The 27,075-nt window shown below is 44.4% G+C and overlaps 2 protein-coding genes across 2 annotated transcripts in view; one reads left to right on the top strand and one right to left on the bottom strand.

The window, feature by feature from the left end:
• Positions 1-1,644: 1,644 nt before the first annotated feature.
• cog6 (component of oligomeric golgi complex 6) lies at positions 1,645-22,565 on the bottom strand. Its single transcript, XM_076036749.1, has 19 exons — positions 22,371-22,565; positions 21,278-21,421; positions 20,921-20,992; positions 20,745-20,803; positions 13,764-13,875; positions 12,854-12,936; positions 12,602-12,672; positions 11,499-11,592; positions 9,841-9,969; positions 8,501-8,592; positions 7,736-7,800; positions 7,556-7,647; positions 7,108-7,225; positions 6,204-6,335; positions 5,630-5,797; positions 5,090-5,197; positions 3,630-3,683; positions 3,465-3,544; positions 1,645-1,981 (listed from the first exon to the last, which is right to left on the bottom strand). Exons 1-19 carry the CDS (start codon positions 22,506-22,508, stop codon positions 1,834-1,836), a joined length of 1,959 nt encoding a protein of 652 aa, XP_075892864.1. The 5' UTR covers positions 22,509-22,565; the 3' UTR covers positions 1,645-1,833.
• A 2,372-nt stretch (positions 22,566-24,937) lies between these two features.
• LOC142895581 (LHFPL tetraspan subfamily member 6 protein) overlaps positions 24,938-27,075 on the top strand; it is a 43,577-nt gene continuing 41,439 nt past the window's right edge. Inside the window, exon 1 of the mRNA XM_076036748.1 lies at positions 24,938-25,513. Within this exon, the coding sequence (XP_075892863.1) occupies positions 25,129-25,513 (385 nt within the window). The 5' untranslated portion in view covers positions 24,938-25,128. The remainder of the gene's footprint in view (positions 25,514-27,075) is intronic.

Here is a 27,075-nt window from a genome sequence, read left to right as displayed (position 1 = left end):
GTGGCCCTAGTGGGTGGATCAAACACCTTGGTGGGAGATGCATCAGTACCCTTTGTGACATCACAAGTTTCCAAAACTGCATTTTAGCACCTACACCTTCTGAAAAGATTTCAGTCATTCACTTAAAAATGTAAGTATGGTGCCTTTTGCAGAACACAGGGCCTTTACTTCTCCCCAATTTTACCTTCTGCTGATGAGAATCACTCGAGAATCCAGCGTGGACGGTCTATTTTAAGGGTCGAGCAGCAGCAGCAGCAGCAGCAGCAGCAGCAGCATCCAGACACTTTGTGGCGTCCCACATATTCCTGGTACTGAGTGTCCTGGCCGGTGATGTCTGAGCATCCTGCGGTGAGCTGGGGGAATCCTGGGACACAAGACTTGGCAGCCTCAACATCGAACAGCAGAGAAGAAGCTCCGCCTGTCAGGCCCGAGTGCGAAGCAACAGGTCTGCTCGACATTTAGCTCTCCACTCTGTTTTCACTTTTGCCTCGACACCCACTGCGCGGACCAGGTGGCGTTGCGCTTTCACTCACATACGCCGTCGTGTCTTAAGCGCGAGGTTTTGTTTGTTTGTTTGAGCAGCCGATGAAAAATGCCATAATGTGCTGATAAATTGAACTGTAGGCGCCTTTTCAGATGAGTCAGACTGATTTGAAAGAAACTGAGAGAATCAATTACAAAAGCCAATTCCTTAAACACTGAAAAATTATCACAAATATTTCATATCTGAAGATCTTAATCCGTTAAAAGCTCAAGCTTGAGAAACAAACCCCACCCTCCCCCCAACAAAAAAAATATTTTATTCATTGCATGACTGGATTTAATAGAAGGTTGTCATAGTTTGAAAAAAAAAACAAAACAAAACAAAACATAAAAATAAACATCTCAAAGTTTGGGTCACATCCACAAGTGTCAAAAAAGAGGCTGCTTCCCAAAGAAAAGAGGGTGAAAGTCCCACAGGACACAGATGCTTCAATAATGCTTCAATAAAGCTGATATGAACAAGATGGGATAATCAGTAATGCATGAGGAAGTTTTTCCATCCAAGACACTTTTCTAAGGAAACTATCAGATGCAACAACCCCGAGGTCAAACCCACCTCATCAGAAATGAGCTTCAGTGTGTTTAACGCGTTCCATATTTTTTTTTTTTTTTTTTTATACCAGGTATTAGATTTTCCTCCTGGGTTCCTGTGAGGTGACCTGGCCACTTCTGAAAAGTGGAGCAAGTCAAAGAAGAAAATGTTGGGACTTCCTCCTTGAGACAATTAACGTAAAACGCACTGCATAGTGGGAATCTCTCAAAATCTGTCTCCTTCAAATAATTTCCGGCTTAACTTTGCACTTTGCACAACGACTCTGTAATGTGTGTGTTTTTCTTTAAAGGATTCCTTCATGCGTTTCAAAAGCAACTTTGGGGAAATGGCTGCCTACTGTTGTAAAAGTCTTTGTGTTGAAAATCATTATAATCCTCTTGGAATTGTGGGTATTTTTTTCCTTTTTTGCCCTAAGTGGAAACAAACTCAATCTTTTAATTCGGTATAATTGTGCTTTATATAATTTAACTTCTGAATAAAAAAAGGACCACACAGAGTACATTGAAGAGGACATGGGGAGGGAGAAAACCATCTGCTCGCCCAGACAGTGGAGAGTAAAGACAATGAGTGTATTTAAGTTAACAATCAACATTTACAACAGTCGGTTCTCCTCAAGCACAAAGGATCAAAAGCCTGCATCCCATATTTCCCATCAACCCCACCAGTCATGATTTGCATAGGCCATCTGTATATCTGTACTGTACATATTTCACAGGCGAAGTGGGACAAAGAGTCTCTCAGGACAGCAGGGTCTGGACCTGCTTGGGCGACCGCGGCACCAGCTGCTCCGGGTCTTTGTAGCCGTTAGCCGGGCTGCTCAGCGCTGCGTAGATCTCCCCGTAGGCTCTGCACACCAGCTCTGTGGACTGGCGGAAGATGTGATCCCTGCACGCACGCACACACACACAAAGGCGTTGAAGCGATTGTGAGACGTGCGCAGATTTCAAGTCCAAGCAAAAGTTTCTGGTTTACTTCGGCGAATCGAAGCTTTTCACGGCCATTAAACAAAGCCCCGGAATACACCGGGCAGCTTGTCCTAATTACTTCTCTTTCATTCGTTGACAGTCCACTGTGTATCAGAGTGGATGAGTGACAGAGCACACTGCCACCTGTGGACACACGCCACAGTATTACTCCATAACCATCAGGTCCGGTTTAAACCGGTTGAAATTCCCAAAGGTAAAACCGCAGTGAGGGTTTGCAGGAGTGAGGTTTTAAAAATGAAAATGAACTCAGTGGAGTTACGATGATAATGATCGTCAAGACAACAGACATTGAATTGTTAAAAGCTCATCATCCAAACAAAGCCATTCTATTTCGAATGGTGCAATGTTCTCAGTTTTTAAGTTTGGAGTTTTCTTCTCAGGTTCTTCTCAAAAGTTGCTTTAACATGGAAAGAGCAGACTTTGCATGTTTAATGCAGTGGAGTTGAAATGCAGGCAGCAGGCAGCAGGCTGAGGAGTCTAAGTGAGGACGGGAGCGAGCAGGAGCTCCTCTGTTCTCCTATTCAGACTCCTGAGAATAACACGTTTTAATTGGCCCACTGAGAACGGCAGCGCTGTGCTGGAGCACCTCTGACCACAATGGGAACACAAACAGTAACACTAAATGTGAAACTAAAAGCACATCCTTGATTTGTTTTTTCCCCTTCCCCTCCAACTTTTCAATTTATACTTTTACATCGAGGGGTGGAACAAACAAAAGATGCGCCGCGGCTCAAGGAGAGAAGGAGATAGCGGGGGGGGAGAGAGAGAGAGAGAGGGAGAGAGTGTGAGAGAGAGAGAGAGAGAGAGAGAGAAAGAGAGGAGGAATGATTTCAGGGAACAGGTGTAAGTAAGAAATGGACCAGAAGCTAATTAATGGCGTCCTGCACATCAGTCTTGCCGTGTCCATTAATAGAGAACATTAACCTGTGGTACAGAGTGCTCCTCCCGCCTGCTACATTTCCCAGTAAACGTGACTCACAGGACGAGTGCTCCAATGTAGCAGCTGAATTGAGCTAAAAGCATGTGCATTTTCGGATCAATAAGACAAATACAGGCGCTCCCGCGGGCCGCTCTCTTGACGCGATGCTGGATTTGGCCATTTAGCGTCCCAAATCACCATGCATTTAGTCAAGTGTTTTGTTTGGAATGCCGTAATGATCGTATTTCGCCGGAGAAACTAATGAATGTGGAACATTATTAGGTCAGAGCATCGGGTCTATTTTTATCTCCCGTCGCTGTTAATACGCTGCGCTGCTGGTGTAAACACTGAAGCCTGTATTTATTTTAATTTCTTTTTACCGCCCGTGCAATACGTTTCGCTTTTTTTTTTTTTTACATTGAAGGAAGAAGGGTTTTTAACACGAGGAGGAAGTGCAACTCACTTGATGGCGGCGCTGAGAAGAAAGTTCAGTTGGGGAACCACAAGAGCGTCGGGAGACGAAAGGTAGCGATCGAACTGAACCTGTTGTCAAAAGTGGAGTCCAAGTTGTTTGATGCAGAAAAAAATTTACTTAATTTAACTTAAATTAAGAAAAAAAAAAACTCACCATTGCTGCTTTTACAGAGGAGCAGTCCATGCTGGGGAGGAGGGACAGGGGACCCTGCGGGAGAAAAGAGAGCACGAGTTTGAACTGGGCTGCACTGTGTTAACCAGGCAGAGTGTTGAGAGCGTTTCAGAGCGGCCGGCGCTTTTTTTGCTGCAGTACCTGAAGTGGCCACTGGGGGGAAAATTAGCACGCAGGCAGATTGCCAGTCTGAGATCCAGTTCTTATAACACATCCATGCGTAGAACTCAACAACCGTTCCAATTGTTTTTTTAAATTGTGGAAAAAAAACAACATTTATATGCACGACACGCACTTGACTATGCACGCACTTGAGCTTTAGACAAGGGCGATTCTCTTTAAGTGGAGGCTCATGCGCGTCAAAGGCAGCGAGCAGGTGGGCGACAGAGGAAGAAGTCAAGACATCACAGCAACGGTAGGTACGCTTCAGGCTATTAGCCAACACTGATTATGCTGAATGGGCGACATTAAGCCCGCTTTAAATGCCTTAAATTGCCAACATTATAAGCAGCAAATAGAGAGCGGTCCAAGGGTCGGCGACGGCGCGGTGCTGATAGTGATTTTATGGAGGCTGCGGATGGCGACTGTTTTCGTGTGTACATATGTTGCACATAAGTTTATAGGGCGCAAAAGCTGGAGGCAGACGAGGCACCGTGCCTCCGCGACGTTTTAAACACCGGCCGACCACTTTGCCGTATTTTACAGACAGATGAACAATCGCGTACCGCATATTGTTTTTCTGTCTGTGCGCGGACACAGTCTTCCTCACACTGGGGCCGTGCAATCAATCCGTTTTAAATCAAAATCGGATCCATTAGTCAAGTCAAAGAAAATCTCAGAATCGATTTTCCTCTCGCATGCTTCCGGGCTCCGTGCCCCTTTCACAAAACGTGAAAGTTATTCGTTCATCGTTGTTCAAGATGATAGAAAACCCTTTTATTTTTAGAGTGATGTTTGGCGAAAGGCAGTTAAGGCCGTCACTTTATGCTGATTATTCCTGGGACTCTGATCTGTGAGTTTGGATTTGCTTTTTGCTAGTGCACAACAACACAGCGGCCTGAGTTAGCTCGGTGGTAAAGTGTATTTCAGAGAGGAGGGAAGACTGCGAGGCCTCATCTGTCTCATCCGCGCAGGGCACTTGTGCAGGAGGAGCCGTCGTATTTTAATAGAATGTAATATGATCTGCCTCTCCGAGCACTTTTCTCATCTGAAAACCTGATGGCAGCGCTATTAAGTGCATTCCATTCTATTCTATTATTTTGCAGTCCAGACACCGGTCATTTAATAAGCCGAGCGATCGCTAAAAGCCAGGGAGGTTACAGATGAAGCCTGTATCTAGTAGGAAAGGAGCGATTGAAACGTTCATATGAGAACCGGAGGAAGAAATTCACAGTTTTGCGATTTAGCAGGGAAACAAACAACATTTGGTTGGAAGGCCTCACCTGCTCAGCACTGTGCTGCTGGACGCAGTTGTAGATGTAACTGAGTCCGGCTCTGGTCAGCACAAAGGAGGCCTGCTCGTTGACCAGCGTGTCGAGGTGAGCCTCGATCTAGAAAACGTGGCAGGAGGATGGATTTAAAAACCTCTTCGCGTGGAAGTGAAGACACTCGTGGTTAATGGAAAACTGGCCGCTGCCGTTGATAATGGAACTTGATAATGGAGGAGCCGGAGCTCTTGTGTCGCTCACTTACAAAAGACTTAAAAATAGTGGCATGCGAAGCGCACCGAGGCGCATTCGGGCAGGGACAATGCGTGACGCGACACCTTTCTGTGAGGACGTAAACGAACTCCCTTGCACAAAAGATTTATGCTCTTTGGGTGTCAGATAAAAGAACTGATTAGCATCACTGTTTCATGGTTCGGTTTATGTAGAGGTGAACATCTATTGAATTCCTTCTCGACAGGCTATTAGAAACGAGCAGAAAAGTCATTTGTTTTTCTAATCATTTCCCCTTTTTGCTGGCGATATCCGAGGGCCCACCTGGAACTCGAGCATCTCCAGCCGCTTGTCGGTGAACTCAAAGAGGGCCAGCGTGGTCTTCATGACGTACAGCGAGTTGACCATGTAGCTCGCCATGTCGGCGGTGCCCAGGTTACTGGCCGACACCGTGCACAGCTGCAGCAGGGGGTCCAGGATGCAGGAGAGCACCTGGGAGGAGACCGGCGGTTGTAGGAATAAAACACTGTTGGTTTTAGGGCTGCAACTTACGATTATTTTTGTTGTCGACTAAAGTATTGATTTTTTTTTTTCCCGATTAGTCACGATTATCTCCTTCATTTTCACCAACTATGTTGGACTTCTGTTTAACCGAACTCGCTTAACTTAAATATTGAAATAATATGCCCTAAATAACACAGTTGATGAGTGAAAAACAAAAGAGTGTTACTACAGTTCAGTATAAACGCAAGTATCGACAGGGTCAACCAATTTTTGTTGTCGATTGGGTCGACTGAGTTGCAGCCCTCGTTTGTTTTTAGCATTAAGTACAATAGAGTGATAAAACAGAGTGAAGGAAGGAGACGAGCAGATTTTCCTTAAATAGATGCAGTCCTACCTGCGCAAAGTCGGCCTGGCGGGCATCCAGAGGGACCACTGAGGAGTCATGGGAGGCCAGAACCTCCCTGAGGAGGGAGAGGGTCTGCGTCAGCGAGGCCGTGGGTCCCAGATCTGCAGGTGGGAGCTCCACCTGTTCAGGCAGAGGGGAGCCAGGAAAGGACAGGGGAGCATGTGAGGTCCACTTTAGTCACGTTTCCCGCTGCCGCTTTCACCAAACAAGCAATGCTGGCCGGCTCCTCGACGCATTAAACATGGCAATAGGTAGCCTGATGGAGTGAATATACAAACGCTTCCAGCGACCACTCCAACCCTCGGCCTGTTCATTCAGAGGAGCTTTTTTTTTTTTTTTTTAAATTTACTTTAAACCAAAGACTGTTTTGGTCTCATTGCCCTGTGGATGGACATCATAAGACCGGGCCCACTCACTTCTGCCCACCTAATGGGGAAAATTATGGGGAGGCTGTGTTCCTGGCATTAGCTGGAATCGACATCGAAACCCTGAGGGCCTCCGATTTGATTAACACGGAGCTACAGGGACAATTCTTGTAACTGCTATTGATCAGGGCACAGCCAGAATCCCGTGTAGCAGGGCTCCTGCCCGTGCCCAAGTATCTCTGGGTGCTGATTTAATTAAATGGGAAATAGACTGATGTTTTCTCGCAGCTTTCTCAGCTTCTCTATGTCGCAGCCGAGCAAGTGGAAAGTGTTTACGTGCTCAGTCGGTCGCTGCAGAAATTGCCTTGAGCTGCAGTATACGATATGCGTCTGCGGGGGGGAGATTTCCTGGCTTTATTTGAATTTGACCATTTAAAAACAGCGTTGCTGGTTCCACCTTGTGTCCTTCATGGTGCGAGGGTAACAGTCCAGACCGGTGTACATACACCTGATCAATTTTCTAGTACCTTATCCATGAGCTTGCTTGCGTGGAGGCTGAGGCTGTTGAAGAACATCTTTTTGCTGAGGACGTGCATTTCCTCAATAGTGACGAGCAGGGAAACCGCAGCGGTGCCAATGATGGAGCTGGGCCGAGCACAAATCAGCAGGTGAGTCGACTGGTAGTTATTTATTTCATCAGGTAGGAATCAATTTGTTCATGTGCCAAACAAAAGCAAAGGCTTCACGTGTAAAACAAAGTGTTTTTGGTGGTAAAAACATCAATAATTATTAATAATTATGACCATTTCACTCATTATATTGAACGACGTGCATGCTGATATAGTGCCCTCACGTTCCCCTCCACTTAAATGTTAAAGCTTCACATCAGCTGCTAGTTTCCACACGTCCATCCCATCTATGCAACAACACAATGAAAAAAAGGTCTCATGTTTTGCTGCAGCAGCTTTCAAATACCTGATGGTGTGGTGGTAAAACTTGAGCAGGTTGGACACCTTGTAAAGCAGGACAGCGCCGGGTTCGGCCACGATGACCTGCTCTATCCGAACCTGAGGGAAAAGATCAGCAACAGATTAAACAGGCTTCACGGCGGAGGGATTCCGAAAACACGCCGAGTAATGCAAGTGTGCGCTTTACTTTGAGCGGCCTGCAGACCCCTTCTGTGATGTGACCGACCACCTCCTGCAAGTTCTCCTCCACACCTGAAGCAAGATGCCACACCGGCAACAGAGACACACAGTCGCACCGATCAATCTCGTCACGTAATAACGTTAGGAAAGTTGTATCAAAACACCTTGCATGCTTTAATGACAGACGGCATAAATATACGATGAGAGTGAAAACTAGGAAGGTAATTTAGGATTGCTATGGTAGAAAAAAATATTTGATGATGCCTCGGGCCAACAGAGTTTGAGAAGGACTGCACTGGATGACTACTCTGGATATCATAGTACAATAATAAAAAATAAAAAAAATGCAGTCTTGCCAAATCGCAATCAGTTTAGATGTGTATCTTCTAAATGATCTCTGGCCTAAATTTGAAGCAATAAGAGTATGGCTGAATTAAATTTACTGGACTAGACTGGTCCAAGCTCTCCACTGCTGCCAGTAATCTTGTCAGGCGACGGGTTACCCACAAGCCCACCGCGTCAAATTAACACGCCGCAAGCAAGTCTGTGTGATATCCAATTACAGGTCACCCACCCCAATTTTGGGGGATCTGTTCTTTTCATTCTGGGCTCCAGTCGGAGCGACGCTGCTTTGTGAAATATATAAAAAAAAAAAACACAGTTGATCTCCACGATATTGGCGTATAAATCTGGGATCCTTGTAGATGTGCAAAACATGGTGTGGACGGGACGGTGTGGCTCTGGGCAACTGGGGCGGCGGGGAGCGGCGTACCGTGCTGGTTGACATTTTTCAGGAGGGCCTCCAGGTGCTCCTTCTCCGAGGCCGTGGCTTGGTGCAGCCAGGCCAGCATGTCTCCGACGTACCTGCAAGAGAGGCGACGGCTTGCGTTAAGCTGCGCGCCGGCGAGGGGGCCGAGTCGAGGGTGAACTGCACTGACGCGCGCTGACCACGGCAACACGCACAGTCCGCTCACACAAAGAAACACACACATTGTTGTTGTGAGCGAGTGTGAGTGAGTGCGTGTGCGTGTGTGTGTGTTACATAATGGTGGAAAACAGTGAGGTTAAACTTGAATCGCTGCGTGTGTGAGGCTGGCAGGGTGGTGGTGGTGGAAGAGGGGAGAGGGGAGAGGACTCAATGTTCTCAGAACTGCCGATGCCTCCCGTAAAGTGGAGGTGATTTCGTGTTGGACACGTGTCTTGATTCGAAGAAAAAACTCCCAGGACCAGGAAGACGGAGAAAGAGGATGTGAGACTGACGGAAGCACACTCACGCACTCTTAACGTCCCCTTGTACTGGCTTTGATTGTTTACAATTTCGGAACTGAGTAAAATAGTTAAGAGTATTACTACTGAAGGCAGCTAAAACGTAATAATAATAATAATAATAATAATAATAGTACTACCACTACTACCACTACTACTACTACTAATAATAATAATAATAATAATGATAATATTAAAAAAAAAAAAAAAAAAAAACGCTTAAAGGGACAATTTACCAGAAAATAGTTACAAAAAAATGCACCAAAATGCTGTTTTAGCTGCATTTTGATTATATTTATTACATTAGATTTTTTTTTTCTCTTTTAATCACACATAACAAGAAAAAGATTTCCCGTAATCCAAATATTTAGTCGAAATTATCTGCATGCTGGGACATTTTTGACTGAGTAAACCACCACTCGTCGCCACGCAAAAGGGAAACAGAATCTTCCGAGGGTCACCCTGTTCCCTATGAAGGTGACGCGATGGGATGTAAACATGAATGGCATTCCCCTCCGCTAACGGCAACATTAGATAGCCCAGTTAACTTTTGTTTTTTGCCCCGTTATAAATAGTGACCAGCTACTAAGAAGAATCAGAGTAACTGAAACTGAACTATATCTATTTTTACTATAGACTATACAAAAGACTAAACAGCTAATAACTTCATATGTATGAACGAATCACAGTTAAAAAAAAAAATTAAATAAAAAATGCAGCAAATTTCTCTGAGATTATTATTAAACTCATAATATCATAAACTCAAATTTAATGGTGGAACTTAAATGGTACATTCTTCCAACTCTGGGTAGAGGAACCAGTTGGACCATGTGACAGTGAAGGTACCTCAGGGGGTCGTGTGAGTGCATCTCTATGGGGCGGGGCGTTCCTCCCGGCCCTCCGCGGGTCAGGGCATCGATGAAGCCTCGAACCACGGCGCTCCTGCGCGCCGTTCCAAACTCATCCAGCGTGTACCTGAGCGGAGACAAGACGCACGCAACGGTCAAGGCAACGGACGCCGAGCGCGAAGACACGTTCCTCGCCAGAGGACGTCCATGCTGACGACACGGGCAGCTTTCCAAAGGGGGAAAAAAAGACTTTGAGGCTGTTTTGATTGCTTGGCTGCGGCTGTCTTTTGTCAGAGACTAAACAAAAGGCAGTTCTGAAATAAGATTACACAAACGACAGTCGACTCTTTGCTCAGTCTCAACATCCCCCCGGGACGGCACTTGGCCTTGGACATTGTAAACGCTGAGACAGGTGAAAACATCTGTGAGTCATGTGGGAAACTCTCGTTTGAGCTCGACGTGTTCTTGTGTTTTTTTTTGTTGAACTTTGAAGAGAAAATGCATGAATGTCACTGTGCGATAACTTTTCAAAAACAACGTTACAGAACATCCAAAAGCGGCACCGTAACGAAGGTTATCTAAGGTCATTTGACTTGCAAGGCAGATCTAAACCAGGATCTTATGAAGTCTCTTTGAACCTTGAGCACATTCAGCTTCCCAATTAATGGAAGGTGCTTACCTGCTATTATTAGACATGCACGATAATAATAATAATAATTATAAACAGCACCAAGGGAAGATAAAAATAAAAACCTACTGAGATTCAAGTCGTGTTATATTGCAATCAAGTATCACTATTATTCATCCTGGTGAATGTTTCTCTTTGACTTATTTATTTGCCCAACTAAACAAGGCAGCTGATGAATATCAGTGAGAATAAAAGGAAGCACAGTGAAAAAATGAACGTGAGACGTCAGCTCAACAAGGACTTGACAAGAATATACAGCAGTCGGCCATCTACTGCACACTGCTGGCTTCACACAGTGCTCACTTCATCAAAGAACCGACGGCACCTCACGTTATGAGTCACGACTCATTAAGTGACCAAGCTGTGGTTGGTGTTAAAAGGCTCCGCCGCCCTGGGTAGTTTTCTGACATTTGAAACTTCCACTTTTTGGTGACGTGAGCTGAAGCTTCCCCTGAACTGACCCACGCACGACTTCCTGACTGACTTCCCAAGGCCCGAGTGTTGGAAGACGGCTCAAACGTTCCATTCGGGATTTTCTAAGCACTTTGTACGGACTCGATTGAAGCAAAGTGGTGAATTATTGAAATTTATCCAGTTTCCACAATTCCAGATTGTTTGAAAGCGCAGAACATTCCACTGTGTGACCTCAAGGCGAGTCATGAAGTCGTGCTGTGCGTGGGACAATATTTGGATACTTAAGAAGTAAAAGTGAAAATGAAAGCAATCAGAAAATGTTTTCATACACCTCAAACTATGGCCCGGGGGCCATATGCGGCCCGTTAAGCTTTATAATCTGGCCGGCTGAACTTGACGAAATTATATTAATAGTCAGTAAGTCATAAAATAGCTGAATTTCATCAATTTTTTCATCCAAATAACAACCACAATTCAGGTGAAGATTAATGAAAGCGGCAGATAGCGCACGTCAATCAGAAGACACAGTGTGTGTGTGTGTGTGTGTATGTTACTTGTAAAGAACTGGCCGGTCCTGCAGGGCCTCCATGGCGTCCGTCAGCACCGGGCTGATGTCGCAGCTCTCCTGGGTCAGCCCTCTGCATTCGTCTGCGTGGCGAGAAGAAACGTCAAACGGGAGGAGGACAGACAGGATACAAAAACAAAAAAAAAAAAAAAGAAAAACAAGTGCATCAGTAATCGTGCAGTTTTATTCCAACTGCCGCTCCCCCTTCGCATAAACACACCGTGTTCCATTCATTGTTCCGAAAATGTTGTTGGCCAGGGCGACCGCCGTGGCCAGGGAAGAAAATCAAAGCAGGAAAGTTATTTAATCAGAATTTCCTTCGAGCTTGACAAACAAATGAGTCCAATTGTGTTTTCGGAGAAACAGTGAACGGCCTGCGGTCGAGCAGCCCCGCTGTGAAGAAAATGTGTCAACACACAGCACTGCTGACGAAGATAGGGAAATACTAGAGCACCTGAAAGTGCTTTTCCTCAGTCAGGGCCAAACTTATGGATTTCAGATTGTTGGAAGATACTGCATCGACTGCATAGAATAAAATAAATCTAGGGATGATAAGAATGAATTGATTATCGATTAATTGTTGATTAAGAATTTAATCGATTCAATTAAATTAATCCCAATTACCTGATTTTTTAGTAGTAGTTAATATCATTATAACAGTGTAATGGCAGGAAAGAGCAATTCACCTGTGGATACTGTGATAGTCTTCATATACCTAGCACAAGTTACTTATAAACAACTTGAAAAATTTGAAAATTGAAATGTGACTCATTGGAAGACAATTTAAAGTCATTTTAATTTTAATTTTTTTTTTTTTTACATTGATTCGTAACAGCTGGCCCCGCTGATGAAAGTCGGGGTTTCTAGAATTCTGTGGGCAAAAGTCAGTCACAGGTGATGAGTCACACACGTCTTCAAATGTGTCCTTCACACGACATCACACTCACTGACTCACTGACTCACTCACAGGAACCTTGTTTTTTCCTCCCGGTTGTATCCAGTTAAAGTGAGTCGTACGTAATCACTTGCATTCGGTACAGAGACTCGCAGAGCGCCTATAATCACTGCACTGACATTATGTACTGTACTCACTCTGAGCCCAGCGATAGAGCTGCTCATATGACGTCTCCTGTAACACGGCCATCTGCTCCATGATCTCCAACCTGGGACAAGATCACACACACACACACACACACACACACACACACACACACACACACACACACACACACACACACACACACACACACACACACACACAGACAGAGCTCAGATACTGACTGTGTGACACCAGACACGGGTGGATTATTTCCTCCAGTCATTGATTACAATGTGCACTTTTACCCTGCAGTCTGCTGGTTGGTCCGCAGGAGGATTTTCACATCTTCGTGGATGAACTTCACTCGCTTCAGAGCTTTAAAGTAACCCTGGAGAGGCGATAATTAAGCCACTGGTTAAAACATGGACACTATACTTTTTCATTTAAAGTAAAAATCACTTTATTTATTGAACCTTTTTTCCTACCATAAATAAAAGTAATCATTTTGTAGAAGTGAGAAAAGCTCATCCTTGAATTCTGCTTGCTTGCCACACTTTTCAAACTGTGTGCGTGTTTGCATGCGGTTCTGGAAAAACTGGCCCTTTGTGACATCACTGAGGGCAGGGATACCTCAGTGATATCACTACTGGTTAATGATTACTAATGGTCAGTCAAAAAACACACACAACCAGATGCTGGTCCAGCCTCAAATTTGTCTTATCTGTCTTGTTTTTGTCCCCTTGCAAAGATGTGGCGAGCAAAAACAACGGTTTTATCAGAGGCTAAAACGCAGCATTATTTAATTTTGAAGGAGGACATAAACAGACCCAAAAGGGCCATTTTCCGAGAGGTTTATTTGGATGATTAATTTTACAAGGCTGCTCCACTGGGTTCTAGGAGGAAAAATAAATCCCCGACAATGGGTTTAATATTGGACCTATAAAAGAACATCTATTGCAAAAGCCTTCAATTGCACTCGAGGTTCCAGTAGACATTTTGAGTTTCTGTTAATGGACCATCTCATCCGCATCCAACTACTCATCACCTGCGACGGTGGCTCGTTGGTAGAGCGAGACCATCAACCGACCCCTCCAGCAGAGGATGCTGACAGAAGGGCCACAAACGGCACAGTGTGCCCCACATTAGGAGCTGCAGATGAGGACAGAACGCCCGCCCTGTGGTTCTTTTCATTAAAACGCATTATGCAGGCATTACCTCTGTGATGGCTGCGTCCCGGGCACCTCGCAGAGTGGCCATCTCCTCGCTGGACAGCTGGAACTTGCCGAGGAACGCCTGAGCCACCTGAGCCCTCACCTCCAGGCGATGGCTGAGGGACGCAGGGAGATAAAGATCCTTTAAACCATTTGCATATGAAGGTGGATGGTTTTCACTTCATAAAGTTTAACTTTCCTGTGCAGCTCCAATGCATCTGCCTGTTCTAAAAAGAATGCATTGTCTTTTATGTAAATATTACTAGATATAAACTACCATTCAAAGGTTTGGACACACCCTGTAAATTTAATGTATTTTCTTTCATTCTCACGACTATTGACATTGCAGTTTCTCACTGAGGGCATCAAAACTATGTTTGAACACATGGAATCACGTAGGAAACAATAAAAGTGTAAAATAATTTGTTTTATATTTAAATTCTTCAAAATAGCCACCTTTTATAAAAAGCATATTTAGAATGTTTTTCTTTGCTGCATAATTATTTATGTCTTGCTCATATATTTGATGTCTTCAGTGTGTATCTGAGGTGTGGAAAATTGTAAAGACTTTTAAAAAATTAAAAATTGCAAGACACTTTTGACTGGTAGTGTACAAGACAATCTGGTGTGACACAATTTTGTCATCTCTTCAGTTAACAAGCTGTAATGTTTCATGTCTGACAGCAGATGGCAGTCATACTCCTCGCAGACGCCCGAGCTCACGGGATACTTGGAGCCAGAGAGAAATGAAGAGTGAGATGGAGAGAAATACAAAGTGGAGTGATTCAAAAACAATAGCAATAACAGAGGGAAACAAAAACGAACAAAAGAACAACGAGGCAGTTTGACTGCTGCGTTTGTCACAACAACAACAACAACAGGCAGCAGCAACAGTCACGACCACTGCTGCTCCAACAAAGCTGTGACTATGGCAACGTTCAAAGTCCAACAGGGAACTCTGTCTGTCCCACAACTCGTCCCTCTGTCCCCGCGTCGTTCTATTTGAAGCTCCTCCTCAGTCTCCCCTCTGCAGTTTGTGAGGCCGAGTCTGCTCACTCAAACACCGGCCTGCTGTGACAGCCGAGAACTAACCGGAGTGATCCGACCATTGTCTCCCTCGCTCCACTCTCCTCAGAGGGCGGCCAGCTGAACGTAAAGGGCTGTAAATCTGTTACCAGACGCTATGATTTAGTGTTTTCTCAGTGCCACACACAAAGGTCTGGGGTGCCTGCAGCTTGTTTACGTTGTTCAAGTATTTTTTGTTTGTTTGTTTGTTTGTTTGTTTGTTTTTTACTCTATTTAGTGTTTTCCAAACACAGACAGACGCTGCCAACATTTGGTTTCAAATTTCGATTAAACGCAACGTGTTGAAAATGAGAATGAGTTTGAGTTCCCATCCTTTTGAAAAAAAAAAAAGATCTGGTCACTCTTTGATAATGATAGTTTCTAAAACATTTATAAGCTATTAGTAGATATTAGTGGATGGTTAACTGATCCCTAACAAATCCCTTATATACATGTGCAAATGGTCATTAGATATTTTATAACTTAAGTTACAAAACATCTATAAGCTATTGGTAGATACTGAACAAATCAGCAACTAACTAATAGCTTATAAATGTCTTATAAATGATCATTATTATGTGATCATAAGTGTTACTAAAGATCCTATATGATGCTGATACAATCTATAGATTGAAATGTTTGAATCTTACATATTTAAATCAATTGTTTTTTTGGATTAGAAAAAAACGGTGTATGCCTTCTGTTAACAGCCTCCCAAAAGAAAAAAAAAAAATTCAAAACAGGATTAACTGCAGCAACCTGCCATCCCACTTTCACTCATACATGGGAAGGAAAAAAAACCCAGTTGGGTTAACGAGGCCATCTGGTTAATCTGAGTGGGATATAATCAAGGAAACTATGACTGCACAAGTGTGTTCGTCCGCGCGGAACACGTGGGCAGCAAATATTAAACCTGTAACCTCACGTAGAGGCAGGAACCGTTCATATCATAGCGGCCTTATCACACTATGCAAATGTATGCAGCGGCAGTAAAATAATAATAATTGTCTGATGCCGAGAGACTACTCGCTACGTGCAATTTCTATTATTCCAAGGTTCCTCATTTGCAAGAGTGAAACGCAGGAACAATAACAGTCCCATGCTGCAAATGCATGATGTAACAAGCGCTTTGGCCATCTGCATGGCCGAACAAACACGGCTTTATAGACTAAATCCTCTTTATTAGAAAAAATAAAACAACATATATCCACAATTTAGAGTAAAAAAAAGAAAAAGAAATAAAATTGCATTTTATAATGCATAATTTACTGGAAAATGTTTTTTTTTTTTCAATTTCAGAAACACAACACAACTTCTTCAGGACTTTTAAAGAATTTTTTAAAGTCTGTTGACAGAGGGGTGTCCGTCTACATACGTGTTGATCTTTGCAGTCACCCAGGCACACCAATCATCCCCCGTTTCCTCCCCAAAGACTAATCCTACAGAAAGTACCAGCAACAACAGAACAAGCAGTGAAGCCGGACAAGGTGAGGGGAGGTGGACTGTGGGAGTTGCAGCAGTGGAGCAACAAAGGGGTGCGGACGCTGGCGAATAAATGGGGAACAGTTTGCAGCGAATTCAAGGCATCGGACATGCAATTAGCAAATACCACAGAGAGGTATCACTGCAGTGAATCAGTCATTGCTGTGTGTGAAAGGCCAGCGTGCATCGACTATTTCTCACACACACACACACACACACACACACACACACACACACACACACACACACACACACACACACACACACACACACACACACACACACACACACACACACGTTTGCTGAGACGATGCCTTTTTTTTTTTTTTTCTCTCCGCAAAACCTCCCAGACCGTTAAGAGGCGTGAGACCACATGGACGGTGGTTTCAAAGATGTGCCACACAGCTGCACTGGAGGAATATTTTGGGTTCCAGCTGAATGACGGAAGCGAAGCCGCAGATGCGGAGGAGCCACAGAGTCGAATTTGCTCGCGCCGGGGAAAAAGTCGCCAGACAGTTGCTGTCGCGACGCAGCTCAGTCGGCTTTAAAGAGGTCAATTTTTCTTTTCTCGCGGCAATTTGAATAACAGAGGATCCTGACGGCCGTGTTTAAAAGATTTTGCTGAGACATTTGTTCAAAACTGTCTTCATTTGAAGTCAATTTGAAAAAAACACATCACAATGCAAAACTAGGGACTGTATGAAACTCTCACGGCACGGAGAAAATATTATGGCTTTCACTCTCTTTAGCTGTCAATTCATCCATAACTGTAGAAAAATGCACAGGGGAAGGAAATAATGTTTGCCTGGGTGATGTGCAAAGAAAGAAAGAAAGAAAGAAAGAAAGAAAGAAAGAAAAATTAAGAAAGAAAATGAAGATACTAAATTGACCACAAAAACTAGAATAATATTGTAATTCTGACATTCTAAAAAAAAAAAACATTGTTGGATTTTTATAGATTGATGACTCCTCCCTGACTGCAGGAGATCAAAGGGACGGATGGGAGAAGTTATCCTCCATCTATATCAGGGTAAAACCTGACCCAGTTCTATTCAGCGCAATCTGACTTAGACTTGCAAGCATCCTATAGAATATTTAGAACATATATGATCAGTTGAAACAAATGAATTAATTCATTCGAAAATGCATAATTGATGAATCCCTGAGTGTCCTCCCACATTTCAGAGCTGCTCGTTTGCCAATGACTGGAAGACATTTCACACAAAACTTGGCATTAAACCATAATAAATGGCTCTAAAATGACACCATCCTTTAACACAGGGGCCCCCAAACTACGGCCCGCTGCGTGTCTTTGTCCGGCACGTGTGAAGGCAGTCATAATCCACCCCCCCGCCACGTAACTTTGCCGACACGTTAGCGTAGCGCGACAGCGTGCTCCCGCTCCCCCGCTCAACAAAGACGTTAGCGCTATTTCCAGCCAGCACCCCCCAACGTCATGTGGCCCATTGCTAAAAAAGTTTGGAGACCACTGCTTTAACACATCATGTCCAACACTGAGAAGTGCTGTCACAGCCTAAACATGGGCGAGTCTTCAGCATTCGTGCACTCTGATCTCTGGCAGGCAGCCAAGTAGGGCTACTGTAGGTGTCCCGGCGGATGTGCAGAGAAAAATAAATCAATAGTCCAATTCTTTCAACTCGGACCGTCTCTGAGGTCACGCCGAGCCTGAAGACATCCACTCGCGGTAGCTTTCAGCTTGTTCAGCAGGTTAAACGCCACAGCGCTTGCGACCGCCCTCACAGCGCCGGGCCAGGTGTCTTTACAGAGCGCCGCTGTTGACAGCATCTCCAATCGAGCGAAGGCCCCAAACAAAGGAGGAAACGTCTGCCGACAAACACGGGTCATCGGCGGACTCCACCGCGCCTCTTTCACCTCTGCCGCCGCGACACCATCCGCTTTCCCTTTTTATTAGAGCTGACAAACGACAGGCAGATAAGATAGCGAGCGGGGGCAGGACGAGCTGCTGCTCGCTAAATACACACCAGCAGCTTCTGTGGGGCCTCGGAAAACGACCGCGTCCACTCCTGGCAAAGCTGCGCTATTAGCGCTGAATGTAAGGTCAGGCTGTCAGTGCAGCGCTTCTGGACGAGGTGTCAACAGGAGCTTAATGAAAAATAAAAGACGGGGCCAGGAGCGGCGCAGGGGAGGCGGTGCAATCTAATAACGGGCCGAGCCGGGCTCCGGTTCGCTGGGGCCGACTGGCGGAGGCTGAAAGGGACACAGCTCACTTCCCTTGGCAGCGGCTCTCGGGTAATATTGCTAAAGACAAGGTCACAGTCTGGCTGTTCGCTCTGCCCCCATCTGGAGACGCGGACTTTGCTATACAGCGGATGGAAATGTCACGGCGATGGACGGCGGGTCCCACGGGGACGACTGTGCAAAGAGGAGAGACACAGTCCGGGGAGACACTGACAAGGGCATCCATGCGCGCTCTCTGGCCACTTACCATTCAGACACAATGCTTTGCATATGGTAACACCACTTGGGACGTTGTGTCCAAGTCACATGGTGCAAACAAACACACTTCAGAAATATTTCACAAAGAAAGCCAGATAAGGAATAACAAAGGAGTCGAGATCCGTATAGGCAAGAAGACCACGAGAAGATGGGAAATGGAGTTCCCGTTTCCCTCTATAATTTCCCTCAAATTATTTGTCAGCACATATTCACAAGTGGCTTTACATCTCCAAGTGTCTTTCAGGAGCTCCACACTCCAGGCCCCATCTATTTACTCACCCTCCCTTCTGTCAATGCTACATTTACCCAGAGGAGCTTGAATTGGTGCCAATAGAATATCGAACAGCTGGCGGCTGGGTCTCTTGCCAGAAATCCATATCATCTTTACCCAGACCGCTGCCCTGATGTCCATTTACAAGGTCGCTAAGTGCTACAGTCCAGAGCTAATGACTCCTGCTCCAACCAGGAGCTATTAGCAAACACAGCCCCTACACCTTAGTGGACAAACTAATAGATTATTAATGCTGAAAAATAATTACATTAGCAGAATTTTAATTTGAAAAAAAAAAAAAAAAAAAAATCCATTGGTATTCCGAGCGTTGAGACACACTGACTCCCCTTATTACTCCATGTCACGGGGAGCTGTACATACTGTATGGGCTCTGCAAATCTAATCGCTTAAATGTGCTGTCAGCAAATCCCTTTTGCACAGACAAAAATGGACTCACAGTGCGCTGTGGCAACCATAACTGTTCAATTCCAGAAGAATTGTAAACAGAAGGTTGATCTGCATCTCAAGGCAAAATGTTGTGGAATATGCCAGAAAAAGCAACAAATAAATAAATAAGTTAACAATGATTGTTGCCCTCCTTATTTTCACAAATATTCATTTAGCTCATGAATATTTTCCCCTTCATTAAGAAAGATAAATAAACAAAATTAAATATTCTTGAAAACCCATTTTCTCCTTGCAACAAATATGCCAAACTTCTAAAAATAAAAAGAGGTCTCGGTTACACTGCCATGAAATGTATTTTATATATTCAAATTTACAAAGCACTGAGTTCTGAGGGTGACTGTAGCTCAGGGGGTGGGTTGACCAATGAACAAAAGGTTGCCGGCTCAAATCCCGCTCCATTCCAGTCTGTCATTGTGTCCTTGGGCAAGACACTTAATCCTAAATTGCTCCCAATGGGGCTGGCAGCGACATTGGGAGCGCCGCCATGGACTGAAATCCCAGTCCATTTACCACTTACCATTCTCACTAAATAAATACATTATATTCTCGACTGACACCAACGCAAGGAATATAAGGAAGCACTGACAGAACAAACAAGGCCTCAAATCCACTATGCTTGCAGTAAAAGCTTGTCACTTGGTGCAATGATGCCTCATTAAAGTGCTTCCTGTCAGGTAACTTGCAGATTAAGATGGGCACTTTCATCTTGATAAAAGTCTAATATTTAATGGGTCCAGTTTAAAACAGACAGTCGCACCTACTTCAGAAAATAAATGGACAAATGATTTGACACTCCTGAAGTAGCAGCCGCATTATGAGTGCTTATTATGAATGGCTACTTAACATTTTGTTTGTTACACTGACAGTCGGTTCCTTTTTTGGAAAGATTTTGGCAGAGGGAGCCTTTCAATAAATTGTATATTGAAACAAGAGTGGAAAGTCCAAACCTGGTTAATGTTACCGCATGTGACTCATTTACAACACCGACTTTGTAATGCGCACACACGTGTGTGTGTGTGTGGGTGTGTGTTTCATGCAACATAACAGTTGCAAGATTAATTAAAGATGACATTAAACAGTTTTCATGTGAATGATTAATGGTGATTAGAATTAGTGATAATGGTTGTTAATATGTGTCCACGTGGAAATGATGTGATGTGACAAGTAGGTAAGAGAGAAGATAGAAGGCAAGATACTGCTCACACTTTTGCACCAACTCACTTTTCACTCTGCAGCTTGTTGGTTTTCACTATGAGGTCTTGAGTTTGCTCTTTTGCAGCCTGTGAATGGAGAGATAATTGTTTAAAAAAAGAAAAGAAGATACATTTATACTACCACTAAACATTTAAATTGCTGTATTTAGACTGCTAGTATATTACTCTGCACAATGAGCATACCTTTAATCTATTGGTCATTTCTTCGCAACATTCGCTCATAGCCTGGACATCTTCATGAACACTTTCCAGCTCCTGCAGAACACAGAGTCACAGTTGCAACAGCAATACGGCTGGTGTAACAATATTCAAGCAATATTAGAACATACATACATATGTCACTCATCCAGCTTTGTCTCTTGAAAAGGAATAGTTCTATTACCATGTAATAGGTTCGTAACAGCAGGGGGAAAAAAAATCTGTTTATTCAATGGTTTATACCTAATGAAGGTAAACCAAGCATTCCCTAAGCTTAGTATCATCAGCTGGTTACTCTGGAGGTGTTTAGGAGTCAAAAACAGTCTTGCAAAGTCCTGTTACCTCTTTAACTTGCTTGAATATCTGTGCAAATTCTTCATTAATTCCTAAACTGCGTCTCTCGATGTCTCCACGTAGGTTCCTCCTGGTGCGCAGACTGTTCTCAGTGAAGAACACAGAGAGCGCCTTCAGTGCCTCAAGCATTTCCTGGACACACAAAACACACAGAAAACCTATCAGCTTTAAAAAAAATAAATAAAAAAAAATAATAATAATAATAATAATAATAATAATAATAATAATAATAAATAACGTTTTAATGCTTATATTTACAGCTGGTGCAGATATGATTATGCATAATAACAAGAAATACAATTGCCACTACAAGCCACCCTCATAAATTCATTGACAGCATTGACATGACAGTTCATGATTTCGGTGTCACTGTCTCAAATAAGATAAGATAAGATAAGATAAACCTTTATTCGTCCCACGACGGGGAAATTTAGGTGTTACAACAGCCAGAAGATAGGGAAAACAAGAATAAAGTGAACAGAGCGTATAAAAATAACCTAAATAACCTAAAATGGCTAAAAGCCTGAGCGTTTGAAATGCAATGCTAAAGGTTCAATTTACTATGAAACAGAACTTGCTGGTTTTACTATAAAGTGATGGGTTACTGCATATTATAAATAAATGCTCTTCGCTCATAAATCCTCATGTCTCTTGCTGTAGAAAGAAGAATGATATGTTGACATAGTAGTTAATATGTCAACGGTAATGAGCTCGACAAGAACGATGCAAATCAATTTAAAATATAATCGGGTATTTGTTTGGGGGGGGGGGGGGGGGGGGAGGAAAAAAAAGCAATATGTACGTGACAAGAGATGTTTTCACTTCCAAGTTATAACTATTAAGACAAAATACCGCTTTGTCGAACGAAGAATATAGGTCCTAACCTGCAAGCTGAAAGAAACAAACCTTTGCAGTGTCGTTTTCTGACACCGTTACCGACCCAGACGACCTAGTAACTGTTTGTTTGTGATAAGGACACTAATATAATAACTACATAAGATAAAAATGTATTGGACACGCCGAGAATATCTCGCGAATGCTAGTAGTAATGCTAGCAAGCTAGCAAGAAGCTACGACTTACTTTATCATTGTCGAGTCTCGTTTCCAATATTTTGTTTAGTTTCCTTGACAGCGGGTTATTGGGCTGAGAATGTGCATTCTGGTTCTGCGTGACAGAGGAGCTATCCGTTGAAATTTCTATCTTAGTGCTTGCCATCATTTAAAACCACCTCCACGTCAACTTTCGGAAAATGTTTTGGTCCGTCTGAATATTCAGTCCGTGGAGTGGCGGCATTGATGACCAAACGTTCCGGGGTGAAAAGTCCTAATTAGTTAGTGGTGGCCAACGAAAGGTTTAATAATGTCAAATTAGTTTAATAGACTGCTCTTCTTTTTTTTGGTTTCAGTTTTTTTCCTCTTTTGTTTTTTTTTTTTCATCCTCTGATTTTTGGGTTTGGTTGATTGTCTGATCTGTTATGTTAAATAAAACAAAATAAAATAAAATAAAATAAAATAAAATAAAATAATTATTATTATTATTATTATTAATAATAATAATAATAATAATAATAATAATAATAATAATAATAATAATATAATTGAAATGAGAATTACATTTGAACAAGAGTGAGGGTATGATGTGTGTTGACATTCATGTGTCCAGGAGACCCAGCAGTCCAACTGAACTCGAGCAAGAAACATAACACTTAAACTTTCATACTTGCTGCACAAGAGCTATGTTTATGTAACTCTTGAGAGTATGGCACCGTTACAGCCACATGTACAGTAACTTACTTGCTATTTGGTGACAGGGTCACATTAACCCATATCTTGTCTAGGAGGCTGCAGTAAATAGTTTGGTTACAAACGGTGTTAAGGTGAATGTTTTAAGACAAACTGGACTTAAAATTTGGATGAAGCCACACAAGCATGTTGTGCTCTTTCTTCTGTTTAAATTATTTTCTTCTTTTTTAACAAGATATTGAATAGATTTAAGAAAAAAAAAAAACTACCAGACCCCCTATCAACACAGTGACAAGTATTACATGATCTAAATTTCAATTTGGGGTGAATTTCAGGTTCGCGAGGCCATAAAGAAGTGAAAGTTCCAACGTTAACACAGTCTGATGATTTAAACGGAAGATGCAGTCATACACAGCGTCCTATTCCGTACACCCCTTTGACACACAGTCAACGGTTAATATTTCCCATTAGAACGGTGAGTCGAGCTTTTGTGACGGGTTCACATCGAGAGCAGAGACTTTCACACCAGGTGTGCACGGGTCAGAAGGGACTTGCATGGCGGCAGTCTGGCAGAGGTTACCAAAGATGAGCCCTGTCCCTCCCTGGGTGGGGATTCACATGATCGACGGTCACCCTCCGGGGACTGCTGCGTGCGCCACCCTCCTCCTCCTCCTCGTCGTCGTCCTTCTCTTCCTCCTCCTCCTCCCAGTTACCCCGCCTCTATCTAGCCCCTCTCTCCGAGCAGCAGGAATGTGGGATCGTTCCCGCACTCACTCCGCGCTGCTGTGCCTCCGCCGCACGCTGCCGTCGCCGCCGCCGCTGCTTCTTCTTGCGGGAGTTGGGGGATCGGATACGCGCTAGTTCCCTCTCGATGCCACACCGATGAAGAGGCGGTGATCTGTGCTCACAGGTCGGACGTATTCCGAACTCTCCCCTCCTTCCTCCATCCCGATTTTTTTTTTCTCTCTCTCGTTCCTTCGAGTGCAGAAAAGTTTGCTGGAAGACACAACACACAGCTGGAGGCGGGCAGCGGCGGATGGACCGGAGCTCACACTTCCCACTCGCACCGATCGCACCTATCCGGCCAGATCTGGCAAACATGTAAGCCCTGTCTTTCTCTTTCCTCCCTCTTTTACTCGATATTAACATTCCGATAGTGTGGGCAATGCGTATTCCGGGAGGTCACCCCTAACCGAGGGGCGAGGAGGGGGAAATATCGCAGCGCGCGGATCGTGGCTGCTGCTGCTGCTCCTGCGGGGGAACCGCGGTGTCAGTTCCTGATCGGAGTCAAAGGGAACTGACACGGTGTTTACTTTAAACCGCATATGTTATTGTGTTTGTTTGTTTTTTCTCTCGCTTTCTCTTTTAGATCACCGTGAAGTTTATTGTTATTGTTTGGCGAAAGCGGGAACATAGTTTAAAAAAAATAAATAATTGAAACTGAAGTCATGTAATGCTGTTGCTGAGACATACTTTACTATTAGAGCATTACTAAGGTTTTAGTTTTTAGTTTTGGTTTACTGTTGATATCACGTTATGGGAAATTAATGGGTATGACGCTTCAAGAAAACTGCCCTGTGCTCATAAACTGAGGTCAGCTAACTGCTGTCTTGAGTTAATCATTAGATTCCATATGCAATCACCGGTCGATGAATCACCATTGGAATTTAATTACGGTAAAAACAAACTGCAGCGCAGTAAACTGTGTGAATTTATTTGACTGAGGGTTGGACTCTTGTTTTAAACTACTGCTAAAGTTTCATATCTGAGGCTGTTACAGGCTGTCAGCTGCTTTTTTTTTTTTAATAACCGGGGAACAAAAGTCTGATTGTCTGGATTTTCTTTTACTGCGCAAACCAAATACTCGCTCCCATGGATATTGGGGCCTTTTTTTGACGTCATGGCTCAGCCTGGATGTTTTGTCTTTCTGCCAACAGGGACCCAGAGTCACTGAGAAGGTGAACGCTGGCGCTGTTCAATGCTCGAGCGCAGCCCGCGACACAGTGACTGATACAAAAAAAACCCTGAAAATCACGAAAACAAACACCTGCCTCTTGGGTCAGTGACTGTGTGAAACGCTCGCCCGCTGTTGTACCATGGCGTCCAGCCTGACGTGCACGGGCGTGATCTGGGCCCTGCTGTCCCTGCTGTGCGCCGCCGCCTCCTGCGTGGGCTTCTTCATGCCCTACTGGCTGCTGGGATCGCAGATGGACAAGCCCGTGTCCTTTGGCACCTTCCGCCGCTGCTCCTACCCGGTGAGGGACGAGGAGAGCCACACCACCGTCATGCTGGAGCAGTGCGGACGGTACGCCTCCTTCTACGGCATCCCCAGCCTGGCGTGGAGGATCTCCACGGTGGTGACCGGAGTGGGCTGCGGCCTCCTGCTTCTGGTGGGGCTCACCGCCCTGATGGGCTGCTGCATCTCCGACCTCATCTCGCGCACAATCGGCCGGGTGGCCGGCGGCATCCAGTTCATGGGCGGTGAGTCCCCTGCTTCTGTCTCGTGTCTTGTTTGATTGTGTCCCCCACGCAGCCCCTCCAACCAGCACCGCCCAGCTGGTCCCCGCGCTCCATCATTGCAGCGGGACAGAGGCAAATTGCTTAAATGAGTGGGAAAAAAAACGACTGGAGGTGGTCAATAACCTCCCCCCGCCCCAAGACGCGGCCGTCGATAAGAGAAGAGCGTGGCTCTGAATGGCTGTTATTAACTTTTTCTACGCGTTCAGTCGGAGCACTGTGCGAGATGTGCCGGTGATGAAACAAAATCCCCACTGGTGAGGAAACAAGGAGGGCACAGAAGTGTTGATAAGGATGAAAATTTCACCTCCAGCCACGTTTTCTGGGCCAACAAGCCCGCCGCCGACCCAGAAAAGCTTTTGTTTCCTTTGATTCCCCACTGCGCGGAGGAAGTCAGCAAAGGGCTTCCGAAGGAAAGATTCCCCTCTTGACATGTTTAACTCGTAACTTGCAGCTGAAACAACAACAACAACAACAAAATGCTATAGCTCTCTGCCATTCAAGGCCCCCAGTCAGAGTGCGGGTGTAGGAATACTTTGGTCACGCTGGCATATTGTGAATGAAGTTGAGCGCGTGATTTGATGGGGTGGGGGAGGAGGAGGAGGGGGACGGGGGGGGTCTTTTCTTCACTTTTATCGGTCATCTCATTTCCTCCAACTCTTCCCCTAATGCGGGGACGACATTTGGCATTAATTCATGTCACAGTTTGACTCACGGAAATGATGGAAATCCGAGCTTGAGTCCCAGCACAAGCAAAGTCAAAACATGTCAGGGTGATTTTTTTTGCTCCGGGATGATCCATAATGCGGGCCCCCAAAGCCGGGGAGGAGCGCACGCCCTCTCGCGCTCTCTGCAAAAACACAAGCGGCGGCGCCCCGCTGCTCTGCCTGTGGAATTGTCTTTTTTTTTTCCTTTTTGTTTTTACCGCATGGAAACCGCTTGAGACGGCACCACCAGTTGTTGTGTGTGTGTACTTTTGGTTTTTTGCACGTGTGTTCTTGTGGGTCGTGAGGTCCGGAAAGCAGGAATCCCATCGAAGCTGCGAGTTCTTCTGCCGCAGTTTAAAGATGTGGCGCTACAGCCCTCTCATTAGCTTGGAAACCTTTGAGTTACTGCGCCTCATCCCTCTGTTATTTACAGCCCCCATCACTCCGGTTTGGCTTTAAGAAGGAAAAAAAAAGACAGCTAAAAACAGGTTGCTGACAGATTTGACGGAGCTGCCAGGTTTCTCCTGAAGGATAAATATAAAGAGGACCAGCAACAACATGCCATGTCCTAGTTCCAAAAGGCTTAGCTACTTACGAACACCAGTATTAATGATGTATAATGTGGATGATGATTAAGGTGAAGGCTGGCTGGTTTATTCAGAAATGTGCTCCTTTTACGTAAGGAGAGCTCCTTTTAAGCTGACAGTAACTCCGTGGCCACGGCATTACAGCAAGCTGCTATTTTTGGTTATGGGATTAAAAACTCCCGCTCGATCTTCCTTGCATTTTTTTCCCCCTGTTGTGTGGAGTCGCAAAATT

Source organism: Nelusetta ayraudi, unplaced genomic scaffold (genome assembly GCF_046127955.1).
Source record: "Nelusetta ayraudi isolate G7.1 ecotype Tasmania unplaced genomic scaffold, CSIRO-AGI_Nayr_v1 ptg000048l, whole genome shotgun sequence".
Classification (NCBI taxonomy): domain Eukaryota; kingdom Metazoa; phylum Chordata; class Actinopteri; order Tetraodontiformes; family Monacanthidae; genus Nelusetta; species Nelusetta ayraudi.
This window is presented reverse-complemented; position numbering and strand designations above follow the sequence as displayed.